The sequence below is a fragment of the Emydura macquarii genome, unplaced genomic scaffold (genome assembly GCF_026122565.2).
Source record: "Emydura macquarii macquarii isolate MOO-44397 ecotype Brisbane River unplaced genomic scaffold, CSIRO-AGI_Emac_v2 contig_2846, whole genome shotgun sequence".
Taxonomy (NCBI): domain Eukaryota; kingdom Metazoa; phylum Chordata; order Testudines; family Chelidae; genus Emydura; species Emydura macquarii.
The window spans coordinates 5,299,313-5,317,371 of record NW_027132983.1 but is presented as its reverse complement, the minus strand read 5'-3'; the positions used below and the strand labels follow the sequence as shown (position 1 = coordinate 5,317,371).

The following is an 18,059-nucleotide window of genomic DNA, read 5'->3' as shown; positions in this document are numbered from 1 at the left end:
AACAAAATAAAAGTTTCTTAACTATATAAAACAACGAGAGGCAAAGTAAAGCTTTCTTGAAAAAGCCAAGCCAAAAGAGAAATGAAAGCTGAATTGAGAATTGCCATTATGGTATGCACAATACTGAACAACAAAACATTAGCAACCAATTTGGCCAGATTCTGGGCTCTGCTATGGCCCCTTTCAGCCATTCAGCAGCTTCACTGCCTTCCTTAAGTTTCCCCCTGTGTAGGCAATTCCTGGATGGCATGGAACCAGTATAGTGGCTCTACACCTTCTTTCTTCCTGAGCCTCTGTATTGGGTAGGGAGATGGTTGAAGTACCACTGAACTTTGGCAATCCATGGCTTCCAAAAGAGCTCTCTAGAGTTACAAACTGCCTTGAGGCTGCTCTAAAATGCACTGAGGGGGACTGAATCAATCTGAGGACTGGGGAACCACAAAGGTGCAGAAAAGCTATCTTTATCCTACTGCACCCATGGTCTTCTGCTGAACAGAGCTTGGGTATCCCAGAGAATCTGGGTCTTTATCTTAGAACAACATGGCAGCATAGAGAAAAATGTTTCTAAATAAGAGATGTTGTTCTGTGCTCACCAAAGGCTATGTTGTTTGTTTGTTTCTGTATTTCTTTTTGGAGGAGGAGGGTGGAGCATCTTTATAAATAAGGAACACAAGATCAGAGCTTTTTTGCCCATGCTTTCTTTAATGACAACTAAATGGAAGGCATCTCATTCAATCTATAGAACAACATATGGGTGGAATCCCACTTAAATTTCCATGAAATTCCACTCAGCATGTAGTGGAAGAGAATGAAGACTGGTTCAGACTGAGCTCTGCAAGAATTGTGTTGTCCTCAGGCAAAACTCACATTGATTTTAATAGGAGTTTTGACTGGGTAATAACTTCATAAAAACAGCATGAATGGGTCCAATTGTACAGCAATGGTGCTTAATACATTAATAATAAATATGAACTTAATAAATAAGTGCAAAATTGATTAAATTAATTTCAATGTGCCAACTGCAGTTCCAGTTATAATGGACCTTTATTTTAGTGATGTTGCTTTTTGCCAAAAACAATACTCAACTATAGAGTTCATTTAAATTTTTCAACCAAAATATTTTCCTACCAAAAAATGGGGTTTTGTTTAACTCAATTTTTTGCAGGAAAATATCTTTTGAGAACATTTTTTATCCTTTAAGAAGAAATTTTAAAATGAAACAAAAAATTCTTTCAAAACTGAAATTTGTTTTGTTTCAATTTTCGAATTTGCTTCTCCCCCGTTTTTCCATCTTCCTTTCCTTTTTCTCCACTGAGTGCAACAAAATGAATAATGTCCAAGGTTTTTTTCCCCTCCCTTACTTTTACCTTTTTCCACTGTATCTTTTCAAAACTTCGTTAACTCTGGAAAAATTAGAGTGGAAAAAAGAAAAATGAAACACTGTAACACTGCCACTCTAACTTTTCCAAAATTAGAGAAGTTTTGAGAAGTTACGGAATAAAAAAGGAGAAAAGAGAGAAAATGTGGGTGTCTAGGGGGAACCTAGATGTCATTCATTCCATGCAGTCCTGGGTGAAAAGGAGGAGAAAAAAATCTGAAATTCCAATATTTTGGAAATTTTTGGCTTTCAAAAAACTGAATCCAAATGAAATTTTCAGTGAGTTTCACTTGGTAATTTTTTTGAATGAAAAACTGTGAATAGATTTTTTCATTCTAAATTTTTTGTTGGGAAAAATAGGGGTTGTGTGTGCTTTGTTTACGATTTTTTAAAACTCTCTAGTTACATATAAAAGGCCCCACCCAATTTAATTCACAAAAGGATTATTTTTTAAATCCACAATGATGTTTAAAAGGAGGTGGATAAAGCAGCTATCAGTAACGAGTAATAAAGCAAAAATACCCACACACTTACAGTGGTAAATGAATTATATAGGTAATATATGGCCCAAGAAATAATCACAATGTAGTAAATATTTAGCCAAAAGGACAGGACAGCAGCTGCTAATCCCACACCTGCAGAAAAAAACAAAAAGTGAATACTAGAGATTTTTCTACTATTCTTAGCAATGTTTTTAACAACTTCAGCATTACTACAAATGGTGGCAGTTAGAGGGAAAACATCATATACAGTACAATTACACTGTAGTGATTTATTTATCATGCACCCAATTGAAACTTAGAAGTAACATTATAACAAATGGACACTAATTTTGGATGATGCATGTTTTGGTGATCAAATTGAGACACCTGGTCCCTGATTTTGTGAAGTGATAAACACTTGCAGCTTCTATTGACTTCTACTCGAGTTGTGGTCCAGACATGAGGGGGACAAGGTGGGGCCTGGTTTGCATGCAGTAGGGAAAGTCACACACATAGATGGAAATGCAGAAAAGCTAAAATGTGTACTGTAGTTTGGAGCAGTTCTAAACTTTTGTATACATATTGAAATTTGTTTCATTTCAGGTTTCACTACTAACCCAAATCCCTGGCTCTGGATGATAAGAGGCAATTTGTGGTTTCATATACAACCAAGATAAAACTCGCAGTTTCTCATTGTTGGCATCTCAAACGAGGAAAAACTAAGAAGTTTGGACTAAGTTTCGCTCTGAGGCCTGGTCTACCCTGCCATGCTGGGTTGACGTGAGATACACAAGTTATATAACGTACTTACGTCTACACAGCATAACATCTTCACGATGCTATGCCAATGGGAGAGCATTTCCCGTCTACACAGACCCACTAAATTGATGCCACTGCATCGATGCCTGACGCTGTGGCAGTGTAGACCTGCCCTGAAGTTCAGACTTGAAATTACTGTATTGGGCCTCTAGGCATTATAGTAACAGAAATAATAATATTAATAAATAGTAGGACTGAAAAACCACATGAACCAAGATAAAAAGGAGATTGCCCGACACTGCTATGAACTGAAACCACTATGCTTTATACCTCCTCCACATAATACTATTCAAAACAATCTTTACTATTCTATATCAGAAATATAAATTTATAAGACTAAGTAAAACATTTACTCTGAGATTTTCAGAACTACTTGAGAAATTTGAATGCCCAACTGCTATTATTTTAATGGAATCGGTGTCTAAATCCCTTCAATGACTTTGAAAGTTCCAGCCCCACTTCAGAAAAATCAGGCATTTCTTTAAAAAAATGAGTGAAAATAAAAATGAAAGGAACATTGTATCTGCTCAGAAAGTGCATTCAACAGCTTCTGTGACCTGGAAGTGTCAGAACAGTAGATATTAATACAAATCTCATATTGTACCTTTAAACATTGGAGCAAGCTTCCAGACTCCAAGGCCTCCTATAGATGTGAACTGACCAAGGGAACATTCCAAAAGAAATAGTGGAACTCCAGCAAAAATTAAAGTAAGGAAATATGGAATCAGAAATGCTCCTAAAAGGAATAAAGCACGTGGTTCATTACAGTGAAAAGTAATCTTAAATCTACATTTTTATGCTGAGTCCGATACTTCTATATCTATTATACAGCAGATTTTTTTCATGGTATCATTTTTATTTTGAATATTAAAAGTAGCTAACATGCATGAATGCCTTTCTGGACAACTAGTAGCCTGAAGAGATAGAAAGTCAAGGAAAAAAAGGACTTTACCTATTATCATTTGGATTGTTTGCTTTTAAAATAGTTCAGATGGCACAAAGAAGGAAAATTGCTGAATCTGGCCAAATGAAAATTACCCTGCCATGGGGAAGCTCACAGCTGGCATAGACAGTCCTTGCGCCATCCTCCCACAAATTCAGCCAGGTGTAGTGGGTGAGAAGGAGGCACTACTGGAGTGCAATGTGCTCCAGCTATGCTTCCTTATAGTTGCCAACCCCATGGCTGTTCTGACCTCCATAGACCCCACAGCAGTGCAATCCACCCTGAGAATCAAGCAGCTGTAACCAGTCACTTGATGGCATCCTCCCTGCTGTACCAAGCAAACCATTCATTTTCTTATTTTTATAAATGGAAAAAAGACTAGCAGGAGCTTGCATTTTAACGGTAAAAGAACATTTTGTGGTGAGTTCTAATCTAAAAATATACTGTAGGCGACAAGCATAAAATAAAAGGTGTACCTCCACCATTCTTGCCACAAAGGTATGGAAATCGCCACACATTCCCCAAGCCAATGGCATAACCCACACAGGACATAAGAAAGTCAAATCTTCCTTTCCAAGTGTCACGGTCTGGAACATCTGTTTTCTTCTTCTGTACTTTCACTACCAAGGTCTTAGGCTTGTCATTGGTGATTGAAGCATCACTAAGTTCAGTGGAGATTTGTCCATCTGCAACTTTTGTTCCATTCGTTGCCATGTCTCTGGGTTTAGCTGGAGAGGCTCTGGCAGCCGGACGAGAAATTTCAGCACCAGTCCACGTGGACAGCAGCTTTGCGGCTCTTGATTACCCAACTAGGGAATTGAGAGTTTGGTAAAATAAAATAATGCTGGAATGGTTTGTGATCCAATCAAAAATCCCAGAATCAGCTTCTCTATTAATCTGTAAGACATAAGATCAAAACAGAATTCAGTGATGCTTCTACTGTAACCTCTTATGTGAGACGTGGTCCAATGCCTATCGAAATCAATTAGATGACTGGGGCCTTTCTATATGAAAGCTACTTTTGCAGTGTGTTTTATCTAAGGGCTTGATCCTGCCTTATGGGAGGTTTAGTGTTGATCCTGCCTTTTGGGTTTGGTTTGGTCAATGGGAACAGGATCAGAGGTAAAATAGTAACATCGCAAACACAAAACTGTATATTCAGCTTCAGATCTCATGCTTCTATAAACATGCATTAAACAATTCCAACAGCATAACAGTCTATAGAAAGTGATGGTATACATTGACTTTATCTTATGCTCCAAGAAAAGCAGAAGAATGTAGCACCAGTCCTGAAAATTGAAGAAAGGTTCTTCACATCCCAAGTAATGCCCATGCTTGACAAAATATTCCTAATCTTTATTAGACTAGAATCTGTAGCAGTTTCACATGCAGAAAATAGGAGTTTAACATCATTTTACAGGTTGGTCAGGAACCCAGTGTTTCCATATTCCAGTGTATAATTTTGTTCTTTGGCATGGTGTGTCAATAACGATATTGCTGCTTTAACAGTTTTAAAAAGGACTGCTTTCATTGTTCAAGTTTTAAACAAATAAATAACATTCTACATTCACCAGTTAAAGATTAATTTCCATGATAACTGCAGAGTCTCTTTATTTGCAGGAAGCCATCATGACTATCACAGTGTTATTTTCTATAGATTTCTATTTTCTATAGATAATTGCTGCCCTTTTATTAAGACAGTGCATTTGCATCTTTCATCCAGGAGACTCCCAAAGAAATTTGCAAATAGCCAGCTATATTAAACTACAAGGCTCATCCCTTAAAGGCTGAGGAAAAGTAAGTTACACACTTATATATTTTTAAAATTAATGGCTAGCATACAGAGTGCAGATGATTCACTTTACCTTGTAATTTAAGGTAACAGGCTATAATGATCACACCATCATTGCCCTGTATTTCCTGGTATTGGTTACACCCTAGAGCCTTTTAAACAGCATTTGCTAGTACTGAATCAATCACTCTGTACAACTTTACCATGTTCATGTTACTCTTTTGCGGCATCAATACACACAAGAGAAACAGCAAAAAGTAAGCATGACTGTACTATAAATAACTTGCGACATTTCCTGCAAAGTGCTGAGCATCTGCAATGCCTATTGACTTCAATGGCTTAATTTCAATTCAACCAACATTTTTAAGGATATGAGCTATTGAATACTGAAGATCCATACATCTTTTTCAAGGGGCAAATGGTTTTAATAACGAGGGGCTAAGCAGGCATTCAGTTAAACAATCATTAAAACTGAACTCTGTAATGAAAGCAAGAAGATTAACTGTAAAATTATTTGGATGCTGTCTGTAGAAATCATACATGTTGTTACTGTGTTAGCAGGATGGGTGATACAAAGCCCAGGAAGAACAAGTTACTCACTAGCAGCTGAAATAAGAACAAGAGAGAGTTTACTAACTTTACTCTGCAGATTGCATTTATAATCAACAGAAATTGCAACTGAGTTTAAAGACTCAGTTATTAACAGTCCTTCTCTGCAACTTCTCAGCTCACACTGTGCTTTCTATTGCTCTTTGATCCAGAGGTCACATCCCTGAATAGAAAGATATAATTTGGATCTATCAGTTGAAGTGTTGCTGGAAAGAACACCCATCAATCACGAATATATTTTTTATAACCATGTTTTTTTTATCTTCCATTTTGCTGCTGGACTCAAATTGAGAAATACCAGCAATTTACATCCTCTCCTATTAAGCCCTCCTCCTTTTGAGCTGCAGTTCAGAGTGCATCTCTTCTGATCACACATATCTTGTAATATTTTAAATGACCTTATTCCATATTGTGGTGCTAGTCCCATTGGATCTTTCTGTAGGATCAGATGCCATCACTAAAACTATACTAGGTCCCATTTCATATTAGTACTTGATGGATAAGGATTTATTAAATACAAGTCAGCCAGCTTCATAAAGCATGTCCTCAACACACACAAAATCCTTTGGTCTCTTGCTCAAGATGTTTGATTCTTCTCTCCATCACATTCCATGCTTATGTACAGTTGTTTTGATTGTGGACATCTTTGGTGACATTTCTCTCCAGCTTTCTCCACGTATCAGATATTTCTTCCATTGCTTCCATATAATTATCCATTAGATTAAAATTAAAAGATAAAGGTATTTATTCTGATTTTCTGACTCTGAGACTTTCCTTTTGGTAAGGATATCTGGCACTATATCCATATTAATTGTCAAGGCTCCCACCCTGAATGTGGAAAGCTCCCACTGCCAGGGTCTGCATGCTGCCAACTTTGGAACAGGAGTGTGGGCCTTCGTAAAATCAGTCAGTCTCCTTTTGCCATTTGGTCATGTTAAAGTTTGTTTGGGAGCACAGCAAACTTCACATTATCTCTCATTTTTAAGGTGTGGGGGGAGAACATCATTTTGCCAACATCTGGACCAAAAACTGCAGAGCTAGATATCAGAATTCTGCTCCAACTGACTGTAAGCACTAGGTAACCAAGGATTAATCTTATAATACTGTAAGTGAGATTGGCAGGAATGATCACACCTATCTTTGTTACACTGCTATCTTTGTTTGCCAACAGACTCAGATCAAGGCCAGTTGCTGCAAAATGACTTTGCACCTGCACCTGCAGTTTTTGTGCCAGGTTTCTTTGAACGGGCAAAATCCTCCATTCCCTAAATTCAGATGCAAAGTTTGGATAGTTAAACAACTAGTTCGCTGATTTGTACCTGTTAACAATGCTTGCATGGGAAAATGTGGGATTCTGTGCATGCAAAGACATATGTACTCAAGACAGAGCAAGGCACAAGTGTGTGTCAGATTCACATGTGAGGGTGTGATCACTTTGAATAATTTGGCCTTCCCCATCAGGGACACATTATGAAGACTCATGGTGTCTTGCCACAGACAGCTTCTGCTACTATGCAATTTGCAACTCTACAACTATTTATGCAACTTTACAATTTGCTAGCACCACCTACTGATGAAAATACAGAACTGCAAATGTTACTTTGCTGTACAACAAAGGACATTACAGGGAACGTAAATGGTATATAGTGTTCTATTGCCTATTTAGATATTTTTTCATGTTGAAATATGTGTCATTTTACATAGGAACTTCAACTGAGCTGTGCCAGCAACAGTGCTAAGTACTCAAGACAGAGGGGGTTGAATCTAATGAAAGGTGAGGAAAAGGGAAGGTAAAGTAGGTTCTCCTGCTGGCAGTATGGCTGAGATTTATGTCACAGACTCCCCATCATAGCATGCATCCCTGTTGGAAATCTCATCATGGTAGCCAAGGACCGAATGAGGAAAGGCGCAGAAAGATTAAACTACTCTCTCGCCTCTGCAGACTATACAGGTCATAATTACAATACATTGTCCTATCTTTGTGCAATGTACTGTACCCATTTGTGCCTTGGAAAGCTCTCTGGGGGAAGCATTACGCTCTTTAAAGCACTATGTACATGTAATCATTTCCTCCACCACAAATTCACACTTTATCACTGCAGGATGGCTGTTTGTGACTGCTTGGCTGCTCAGATTAATTCTTTATGTTTTCCATGCACATTGCTTTTTTCTTTTATGAAAACAAACAACAGAAGCATTTCGGTTTTATTATCCACATATATAAAGAGTAAAACTGCCTGTACCAGTCAATAGAAAAAACATCAAGAGTGACATTTTGGGCTTATCAGCCTGGACGTTTGTTTTAAAACGTTCACTTTAAAATAGCAATATCTATGCTGTGATACAATGGTCCAAATTTCCCTCTTCAACAGCTCAACTGAAGTCAAGGGAGTGATTAATTTGGCCCAATATTCCCTGATTCAGGCAAAAAGATTGTTGGGGGCTAGTTAAACATGCATAAATGGTAAAATATTCACCCTACTCAGTTATTTTGTATTATTAAGATTGGGATTTTTTCAGAAGCCTTTATGGAGACAGATGCCCAAATGTGTGCCCATCTCCTTTAGGCTGAAATTTTCAAAGAAAGTCGAGAGAATAGGGAAAGTCCTGACCTATAACAACTTCTGTCATTGTTCTAGTCTGCGACCACAATGGGGCAGAGACCATCAATACTGTAAGAGAGTGTGTACATTTGAAAAGGGGAGGGGCTGATGCAGACAAACATACACTAGGATTTAAGCAGACACCAACACGGCCTCTTGCGACCTACGTAAGATCAGAAGTCATATTAAAAGTCACACTCTAGGTCTATAGGCTGAACTAAGTGGTATTCTGCTATGCCATAAAATATGATCCCACCCAAACCCACAGACATACAATAAATAAAATAATAAACAACAACACTTCTATGCTGATGCCCTCAATCACTATCTGCAGCCCACACTTTTCATATTAAAAGCACTTACAAAGAAAGAACATTCATGAACACTCCAAAACATGACTCAGTAAGACTGCAGGGAGTAGCCTTGGATGGCTTTCCCTGTTTTCATTAGCCAGTATCCCACTTCCTAGAGATTTATATTTAAAAGTGACCTGACATGAGAGTGAGGAATAGGCCGAGACAAAAGGCTCTGCAAACCTACTGGCTGGACTTTGATCACTAGGGGAAATGGCCCCATCTCTCTGCACTTGCAGCTTTAAGCCCAAATCCTGTGCACTGCTCAGTTGTGTGAGGTGGAAATTGCAGCTCCCCCCACATCTCTATGGTTATGGAGCAGCTTTGGAGCTGCATCCCCATGCACCCCATCCAGAAGGTGTAGGGAAGAAAATGGAAAGAACCATCTAGCCACAAGTCTCTGCTCTTCCATTCTTCCCGTGGCCCACGCTGTTACAGTTCCATGCCACGCTGAGGGTGGACACTCCTGTATGGCCCCCTGGATTCCTGCCTCACTGAATAGCAGAACCTCACTGGTTCTGATACCAGTGGAGTCTTCATAATGGTTGAGATGGGCAGGATTTACTCCTTCGGGCCCCCTCGAACAGTTCTTTGGATGCCATTTGAATGTCCTACATTGTGACCACATTCTTGAATCATGGTAATTAGGGAGCTGAGCACAAACTGCAGCCAAGGTAATGTACATAAATCAGGGGGGTAGAGGGGACAGAGAGGAAAGAGGATGTGCACTATATTGCCATTTAATTAACAAAGCATTTAGTCCCCTTCTCAGAAGCTGTGAAGAGCTGGATTTCAAGGGTGCAAGAACTGGCCACATGCAACTCAAGCACATAGTGATATCAGCTTAGATCAGTGATCTAACTTTCATCCCCGCTTTCCATTGACTTGAGTGGTAGCTGAATTAAGCCTATTGTGAAAGTTGTTGTTAGAATCCTATTTGTATTGGTGAACCAGGTTCAAAGGATATTGACTCTACATACACCACAAGTTTTAGCTATAAAACATAAACTATGTGTAAGCAACGTACACCAAAGTAGACTTGGTTCATGAAACTGGGATTGCTGAATCTATTTGAAATGGTCGCCTACCATTGTGTGATATCTAGAAGCAAGCTCTGCTTAGGGCCAAAATATCACAGCCATTGTTTCTTGCCTGTATAAGTCACCTCTTTACTATGCAATACACACATGCAAAATATGTTGGTATACTGCACGTTCTATTTTACCACACATAAATGTGGGTACGAATTTGGATCATTGGATCATCTGGGCCAGATTTTGAAAGATATTTAGGCTCCTAAAGATGAAGCTAGGGACCTAGTCAGATTTTCAGAAGTGCCTGACTCCTATCAATAGCACCTAGATATCTTTGAACATCTGGCCCTTTTGTGAAAGTCCAGGAAGAGCGATGTGACAATATTTATTTTTAAACATTTTTTAAGTGTAAAATAATGGGCAGCACTCTGGACCAAATTTTTAAGCATAAATGCATTGAATGACCTGGGAAAAAAAAAAAAAAAGGAAAAAGAAAAAGCACTTGTGCGCAATATACTTGCCTGTCATTGTACATGCCTTGTAAGTACACTGTAACTACATCTTCTTACAGATTACTGAGTAATTGCATATTGGACCAAATGTCTATGTATGAACAATATTTAATCAAATCAAATTCACTATTGTATAGCATATGTTTTTGAATATATATATTTATGATTTCTGTAAGAGCTATGTAAAGACAAGCAATGATCATGAAACGCATTTGGAATATCTTCTAAACATTTTTATGCATAAGAGTTCGATCCCTTTGCTAGCATAAATAGGTGTCACTTCTTTGGATAGAGCTGTGCCTATTTACACAAGCGGAGGATCTGGCCTACTGTATTATTTGATGGATGACACAATTTACATTTCCTGTTACAAATCTTGGAACTTGTCACAGTCACCAGTAGTGAAGAAAAAATAGTTGGATGTGCAAGTCTGGGTAGGCAGATATTCATGAATGCCCATTCTTTTGACCAGAATTCTTCTGAGTGGCAAAATTCAAAAGCTAGATTGGTCTTTCTAAATGGACATTTTTTACATTTACATTTTTTTTAAAAATTAGCCTATTGTTTACTATAGTTACTCCTTGCAATCTGCCATCCAGTTTAGAGGATACGCATACATGTACGTACTGTGCATCAAATCTGACACTAACCACTTAAGTAACCTCTTATTTTAGGCAAAGGCAGATGTGCACTCTTACAAAGGTCAGTAGTAAAGTATGGGCATGCTATTCACTTATTTAAAACCTAAGAGCTATTTCAGATCTAAGGGCCCAACATTAAGGAGCTCCCAACACATGGAGCCCTGCACTTATGCAGAACCTCACTGAATTCAATGGGGCTTCATCCATAAGGAACTGCTTTGGGCCAAAATCAAAACAAAAGATGGATGTTGGTGATGAGGTTTTGCAGGTCTTGTGGCTAACATAAAACTCCCTGCAGTTTATCCTGTGGGACAGCCACACTTCTCTTGCCCACAATTATCCTACCTCTGACCTTTCAAGCTACCTCTGTTATAGGTTTCAAAAGAAGTTAGCTTCAATTTCCTTCCCTTTACTTGGTTTGGTTTGCCGCAGGTCCATGAGCTCTAAGATGGGGATCTGATGCTGGTGCAGATGTGGCACTGAGGACTGGTTTTGTCACAGTGATGCTGGGTTCCACATAGCCATTGTATGAAATAAATAAAATAGGGAAAAAAACCATAAACAACAGTACTGAAAACTCTGATTTCTGTATGCTATCACCAGTGGGCAAACCAAGAGCTACATTCTACTTTGAGCAACAAAATGATGAACCAAAAAAGGGAAGGAACATTTCTTTTTCCTGTTTTTGGTTCAGATTTTTCAACCATCTTCTTTCAAGCAGCAGTACAATAATGACACATATGGAAAACCTCCCTTTCCATTAGAAAAATCTAGGCTGGGACCATGCAAGACTACCTGATATTTCTTTTGGCCACTGAGTAAAATGCAAAGTTGATGCACTGAAAGTTAAAGCCGTAGCCATATCAATCTCAAGACCCTTTGGCTGGCCAAGTGACTGGGGTAGTGAAGAGGTGGCTTAGATCAAATTGATTTAAAATATAGAAAATAAAATGTTAAAAGAAATATAGATGCAGTTTGGAGCTTTACAATATCCCCATCCTTGTCCTTTATCTCTCCAAGCTGCACAGAGCCTTATCTCAAACTATTTCGCCTCTCTAGTGCTCCCAGCAGTGGTGAACAACAGACTACAGTAGCCTCATGCTTTAAGCATATATTTACAAGATTCCTATTTGTACTTTTCCCTCTTTTTCCCCCAGTAATAGAAGTTGTCCAAAACCTACCCTGCCTGGCGTCTATACAAGCAGCACATAATCCTGGTGGACCATTGAGATCTAATCTTGCTGTCACCTTTTTCCATGGGGGGGGAGGGGAATCATCCCAAAATTGAGATGGTTGCTGAGTACATCTCTTAAGAACCAGATTCTGTTTCTCTTACTCACTCTGAGTGACAGCCTATCAATTCTAAAAGGACTAGCTGTAGAGTAAGTTGCTACTCAACATGAAACAGTGTCAGAATCTGGCCTAAATTCTCTAGTAACATTATTGGAAAGCACTTTGGGTCAGATTTATAAAAGGATTTGGACCCTCAGTGATGCAGGTAGGTTCCTAGTGGGATTTACAAAAGTATATAGGTGAATTGGGTGCTTAACTCTTTTAGTGGGAATTAGGCACCTAACTCCCTTATGTACTTTTGTAAATCTCACCTGGCACCTAAATGCCTTTGTAAATCTGGCCTTTCTTCCCTGTTTCGGGACTTAATGCTCAGATTGAGATAAAGTCAGTGCCACAATTTAGGAAGTTTTTGCTGTGGAAAAAAGGGCTAGCTCTGGAAGGCACACCTATTCTACTCATCTCATTTATTAATTACATCCAAACTGATCTGATGTTTAATACAATGGTAACTTAGCTAAATAATCAGGTGTATTACAAGTGGTTGAATCCACATTATTAGTATAGCATTAGTTGTGTGTAGCATCTAGAGGCCTCACTGAAGATCAGGGGCCCACTTTTCCAGGGACCATACAAACCAAGATAATTCCTGCTCCAGACAGATTATAGTCTAAGCAGGCAAGACAAACAAAGGTAGGTTAGTGAGAGAGCTGGAATTAGAGCACTGGACTGGGATTCAAAGAACCTGTGTTGTATCTATCTGACTACAGTGCCTTCCCACAGTCCTTCTAAGACATCTTTGTATTTCTGATATGCATGATACTGTAGATATAAAAGATGCTTTATTATCTGAACTGTGGAAACACCTAGAGTCCACAATCAAACACCAGGGCCCCTTGGTGTTGGGCACTATAGACATAAAGAAAGCTAATTCCTGCCCCAAAGAGCTTACAATCTAGGTAAGGTAAGTAATAGTTGTTTTTCTGTCTTATTTACTTTTCAGACGGGTAAGTCATGATACTCTTTCTGTTCCTTGAGAAGATAGGTGCTAAAGTGCTTCTGGGAAAATACTCATGCATGCTGGTGTGACGGTAGATTTTTAGCAAGTGCAGTTTTGAAATTTATTTTCCATGCCAGAAGAACTTCAACCACTCAAATGGAAAGGACACAAAAAAGGGTGTAAGCAAATTCATTTCAAAATTTGAACAAATATTCACAGAAAATGTGTTGCTTTATGTACCATGTCTTCTTTGGGTTTATAAAGCAGAGTGAAGCACTTTAACAAACCTCTTACGGAAGTCACAGGCCTATTAGTTTTTTATTAAAACTCGACAAGAAGATTCTGGAGCACAGATCTGCAAAACTTTTCTTAAGCTCACCCAGTTATACTACACAGTAAGGGCAGGGAAAGTCTCAGAGACAGTGAGCCCCACACATTGTACTCTGCAGTAGCTCTCCCCTACTTTGTGCGGTGGAGGGAAAGACGGAGAGAGAGAGTGTGGCTAATGGGTTTATGACAAAATGCATTCACTAGCCAAAACCCATAGCACAAGAGGAGCAATGGGTTGCTGCAGGTGCCATCTCTGTTGGAATGATGATAAGTAAAACTAAGGTCCTGACTGTTCACTGCCTTATGAATCCCACAGAATTTTTCTTGTAGGGGGTGATAACCTTGGTGTCCTAGCTCCACTCCAGTTGGTTGATTACTTTGTGCTTATCTAAGATTTCCCCTGCAGTTTCAGTTGGAGAAGGATTTCTCCACTTAGGAAAGTAGCAGTACAGTGCTGCTGAGCAATGTTTAAAGGCTGTCACCTTCACGTGTGTAGTGTTTGGGATATCCCAATACTGAAAGGAGCTACATATAGGTCAGTCATTTTTATTTCTCTGATGATGCCGATAAGCAGAGCTGCTTTATACCTTTCTTTTTAAAATATGGCTTGTGCAAGATCGTTGCCTGATTCAGTAAGGGCCCTGCTTTAGCTTTAGCTTTTGCAGCCAGTAACTCTGCCAGAGAATGGAGGTGTAGAAGTGCTTTGGAAGGATTCTAGCTGACCGCACACAGGCATATCCATTCTAATACCCACACAGCAGCAGATGGTGCCCAGAAGCACAGAAAGCCCACTCTTCTAGGCAGACAAAAAGGGAGAGAAGGCCGAAGGCTCTAGCAGCCCCCGCTCATCAGAGCAGCTGCTGTCTGACCAGAGAGAGGCTGAGGAGAGAGCACCCCTAAGGCTTGGAAAGGAGATGCTTCAAGCAAAGGTTCCTTGCAGAAGCAGAGTAGCAAGGGCAGATCCCACAGGCCACTAGTGAGGGATTTGCCATATGGAGCTAGACAGCTGCATGCCAGCACCCCCTTTTGGTGAACCCTCTTCTGAGTCTGTAGGGAGCCTGCAGCCTTCACAGCTTGGCAGATGCAAGATAGGAAAGAACTGACCCGTCCTGCAGCCTTTGTGGGAGACCAACCCACCAGGCCATTGCCCTATAGCTCAGTCTGGTTCTGTAATAGAGCAATCACATTAGAGCAAGGAAGGAGCTTAGAGTCACAGAGCTGATAAAAACTGTACACCATCTACTGCTGTGTGTTAATCTCCTCAATCCCTGATGATATAAAATACTCCCTTAAATTAAAACAGGACATAAAATACTCAGCCACTTTTTCTCACAGCACATTGATCAGACCTCCAAGTTTTGGTTTGTTTGAGATCAAGGAGCATTCCTCACTTGCCAAAGTGTAAAATTGTTCTTTTTGTGTCAGTTTATTGCTTTGGACAATATCCAGAATAATTAAAAAAAGAAATAGAAAATACTGAATATGGTGTATCACTTATTTCTTTGATATAGTGCACCATATACAGTATATTACCGAATGGATAACCTTGGAAAATGACTAGTCATTAACTACTAGCAATTATGAATATTTTATGGAATGTACATTATTTTAGTGATGAACATAAATTACCTGTATAAACAAGAATTCCTTTACCATTAATTACTACTTTAATTACAATAGAGTTGAAATTCTGAACATACATGTTATTTATAAGCAGGCTCATATCACCACCTATTAAGGTTTCCTGACAATTACCATTAAATGACATGGTTTTCATTTGCTTATAGCTTTGCCACTTTTAACCATTTAAGATGAAATTTTCTACCATGCTAGGTGTCTGATTGACTCTCAGTGCCAGTGCCTGGCTTGGAGTAGCTGTTACTAGGAAAATCTTTCTGAGCCCCTGTAGTTCTGGGATGGAGCATGGTCGGTTACTCTGTGGGGACGGTGAACTCATTGTCTGGACTCACACAGGAGCTGTGAGGGGATGGAGCATGCTTAGTTGCTCTGTGGGGATGGTTTATGTGTAGTCCTGTCACACATAGTAGCTGTGAGGGGATGGAAAGTGCACAGTCTGGTCATTGCCAGGAGCTGCAAGAAGCTTGAGCACGCTCAGTGAGGACAGAGTCTCTGAGATTTTAGCTGCTATGCTCTAACACATCGGCTGAGCATGTGTGAATTGTGATTGTTAAAAGTTTCTAATTTGGCCAGATGTGGTCAGATTTTCATGGGCATGGCAAAAGGCACATCCCTGATACAAAGCCACCTTCCTGCCAAATTTCAGCTCCCTTCTCCCAAGCATGGGCGTGATAAAACTATTCAAAGAAAAGGTCACCAGAATTTTTAACATAGGCAAAATAATGTAATTTTTCTTAGCCTCCTTTTTAGAAACGGCTGAACCATTTTGACTGAAGTTTTCCAAACAAATCCCTTGTGTGCTCTCACTGAGTCCCTTCCTGGAACTCAGGGAGGAGTAAACTGCCTGATTTGAATGCAGAGGGGACACAAGCCAGACATGGGGAGGAGGGAAATGAATAGATTGGGACAAGAAGTCTGGTGAAATTAAAATTGGGACTGGGCAGGCAAGGGGAGACTGGGAGTCAGTTGGCTGAGGAGAGGGAAACATTGAAATCACATGGGTGGGGGGAGAGACTGGGACTGGCTGGACAAGGAGACGGACTACGAACCAGTGGGGAGGGAATAGGAGTGGTGGTGTGTAACAGGAGACAGATTTGACAAAGAGTTTGGGTGCAAGGGGAGAACTGGCGCCAGCTGGGCAAAGACAATGGGACAAGGAGCCAGTGAGAGGGGAGACTGGGACATGAGGCTGGGAAGGGGGTGAAGGACATAGGAGACAGATTACATGAGGAGTCCAGGGAGGGAGACTATGACTGGAAGCCAATGTAGAGGAATGAGGAGCCTGGAGAGGGTAACTGGGACTAATTGGGTGAGGATACTGTCACTGGGGATGGGGATGAAGAGGGAGAGATTGGGACTCTGGCAGCAAGCCCAGAGTGGGAAACTAGGATTGACTAGTCAAGGAGACCGGACATGGGGTGAGAAACCTGAGGAGTGGAGACTGGGAGTAGGTAGGCAAGGAGCATAGGACTGGGACAGGGACCCTGGGATGGGGAAGAAACAGGACTGAGTCAGGAACAAGTTGGAGGGAATGGGAAAGAGGGGCAAAGCTTGTGGGGAAAAAGGGGTAAAGTAGAAGAATGTGTGCCCACTAGAGCAAAAGTTGGAAGGTGTATGATGAATGAGGCAGGAGCTATAAGAAGCAAAAGGACAGTCTCATGGTTAAGGCAGTTGAATGCTGCCCTGGAGAACTGGATTCTACCCCTGCCTATGCTACAGAGTTCCTATGTGATGCTAGGCAAGTCACGTAAGCCAACATTTTCACAGGTGGTCACTAATTGCATGCTCTTCATTGCCTGGGTGCTCAGTTTGATACCCTGAGATGTGATTTGCAGATGTGCTCAGAATTCACGGCTGTACCTGAAGACAATGGGAGCTGGGCTCTGAACATGGAAAGTGCCATAGAATGGTAAGTTCTCTGAAAAATCACGTCATAAGCATCTCAAGTTGGGCACCCAAAATTAGTGTGAACTTTTGACTTTAATGTCTTTGTGTCTCAGCTCGCCACCTGTAAAATGGGAATAATACCACCCTCTCCCCTCATAGGGGTGTCATGAAGATAAAGTAATTAATATTTGTGAAGTACTTGGGTCTATAGGGATGAGCACCATAGAAAAACCCATATGGTAATGAATAATTCTGCCCTCAGAGCAGAGTATAAATGCTGTGCAGTAAATAAGGCCTGGCCCACTGAACAATGAGGATAATACAAAATATTGAATAGCTGTTCATTCAGTAAGCACCACCCACCCTATGTACTGAATGAGGCAGGGGTCAAATGGAAAAAAAAAGTATGTGACCACATAATTAAAGACTGTATCATAATGCATATGCGGGTGGTGGGGACATATTCTAGCATTTCCAGATCATGGCCTGGTCTGCATGCTGGCATGAGGGAGTGGCGGGGCTATATGGTGATTGTGGAGAGAAACAGGCTCTGCAGAACCTCTACATTGCTGCATCCTGGAGATCAATTAGGAGGGGGCAGGAAGGGATGGAGCCCAAATGCACCTAGTAGCATAGGCCTGCCAGCGCATCAGGGAGCATATGCAGAGAACGTACAGACCTGGTTGCACTTTGTTCCCTCCTCAGAGCAGCTGGGAGAGTGGGAGAGCTTGACTTCCCAAGCAGCACA

At 40.3% G+C, this 18,059-nt stretch overlaps 1 protein-coding gene across 2 annotated transcripts in view; it reads right to left on the bottom strand.

Moving 5' to 3' along the window:
• The window catches only part of SLC6A1 (solute carrier family 6 member 1), a 104,096-nt gene that overhangs the window by 36,135 nt on the left and 49,902 nt on the right, over positions 1-18,059 (bottom strand). For both annotated transcript variants that reach the window (XM_067568046.1, XM_067568047.1), the window contains exons 2-4: positions 4,099-4,519; positions 3,284-3,415; positions 1,913-2,013 (exon numbers count right to left, since the gene is read on the bottom strand). In XM_067568046.1, coding sequence (XP_067424147.1) covers positions 1,913-2,013; positions 3,284-3,415; positions 4,099-4,336 — 471 coding nt within the window. In that variant the 5' untranslated portion in view covers positions 4,337-4,519. The remainder of the gene's footprint in view (positions 1-1,912; positions 2,014-3,283; positions 3,416-4,098; positions 4,520-18,059) is intronic.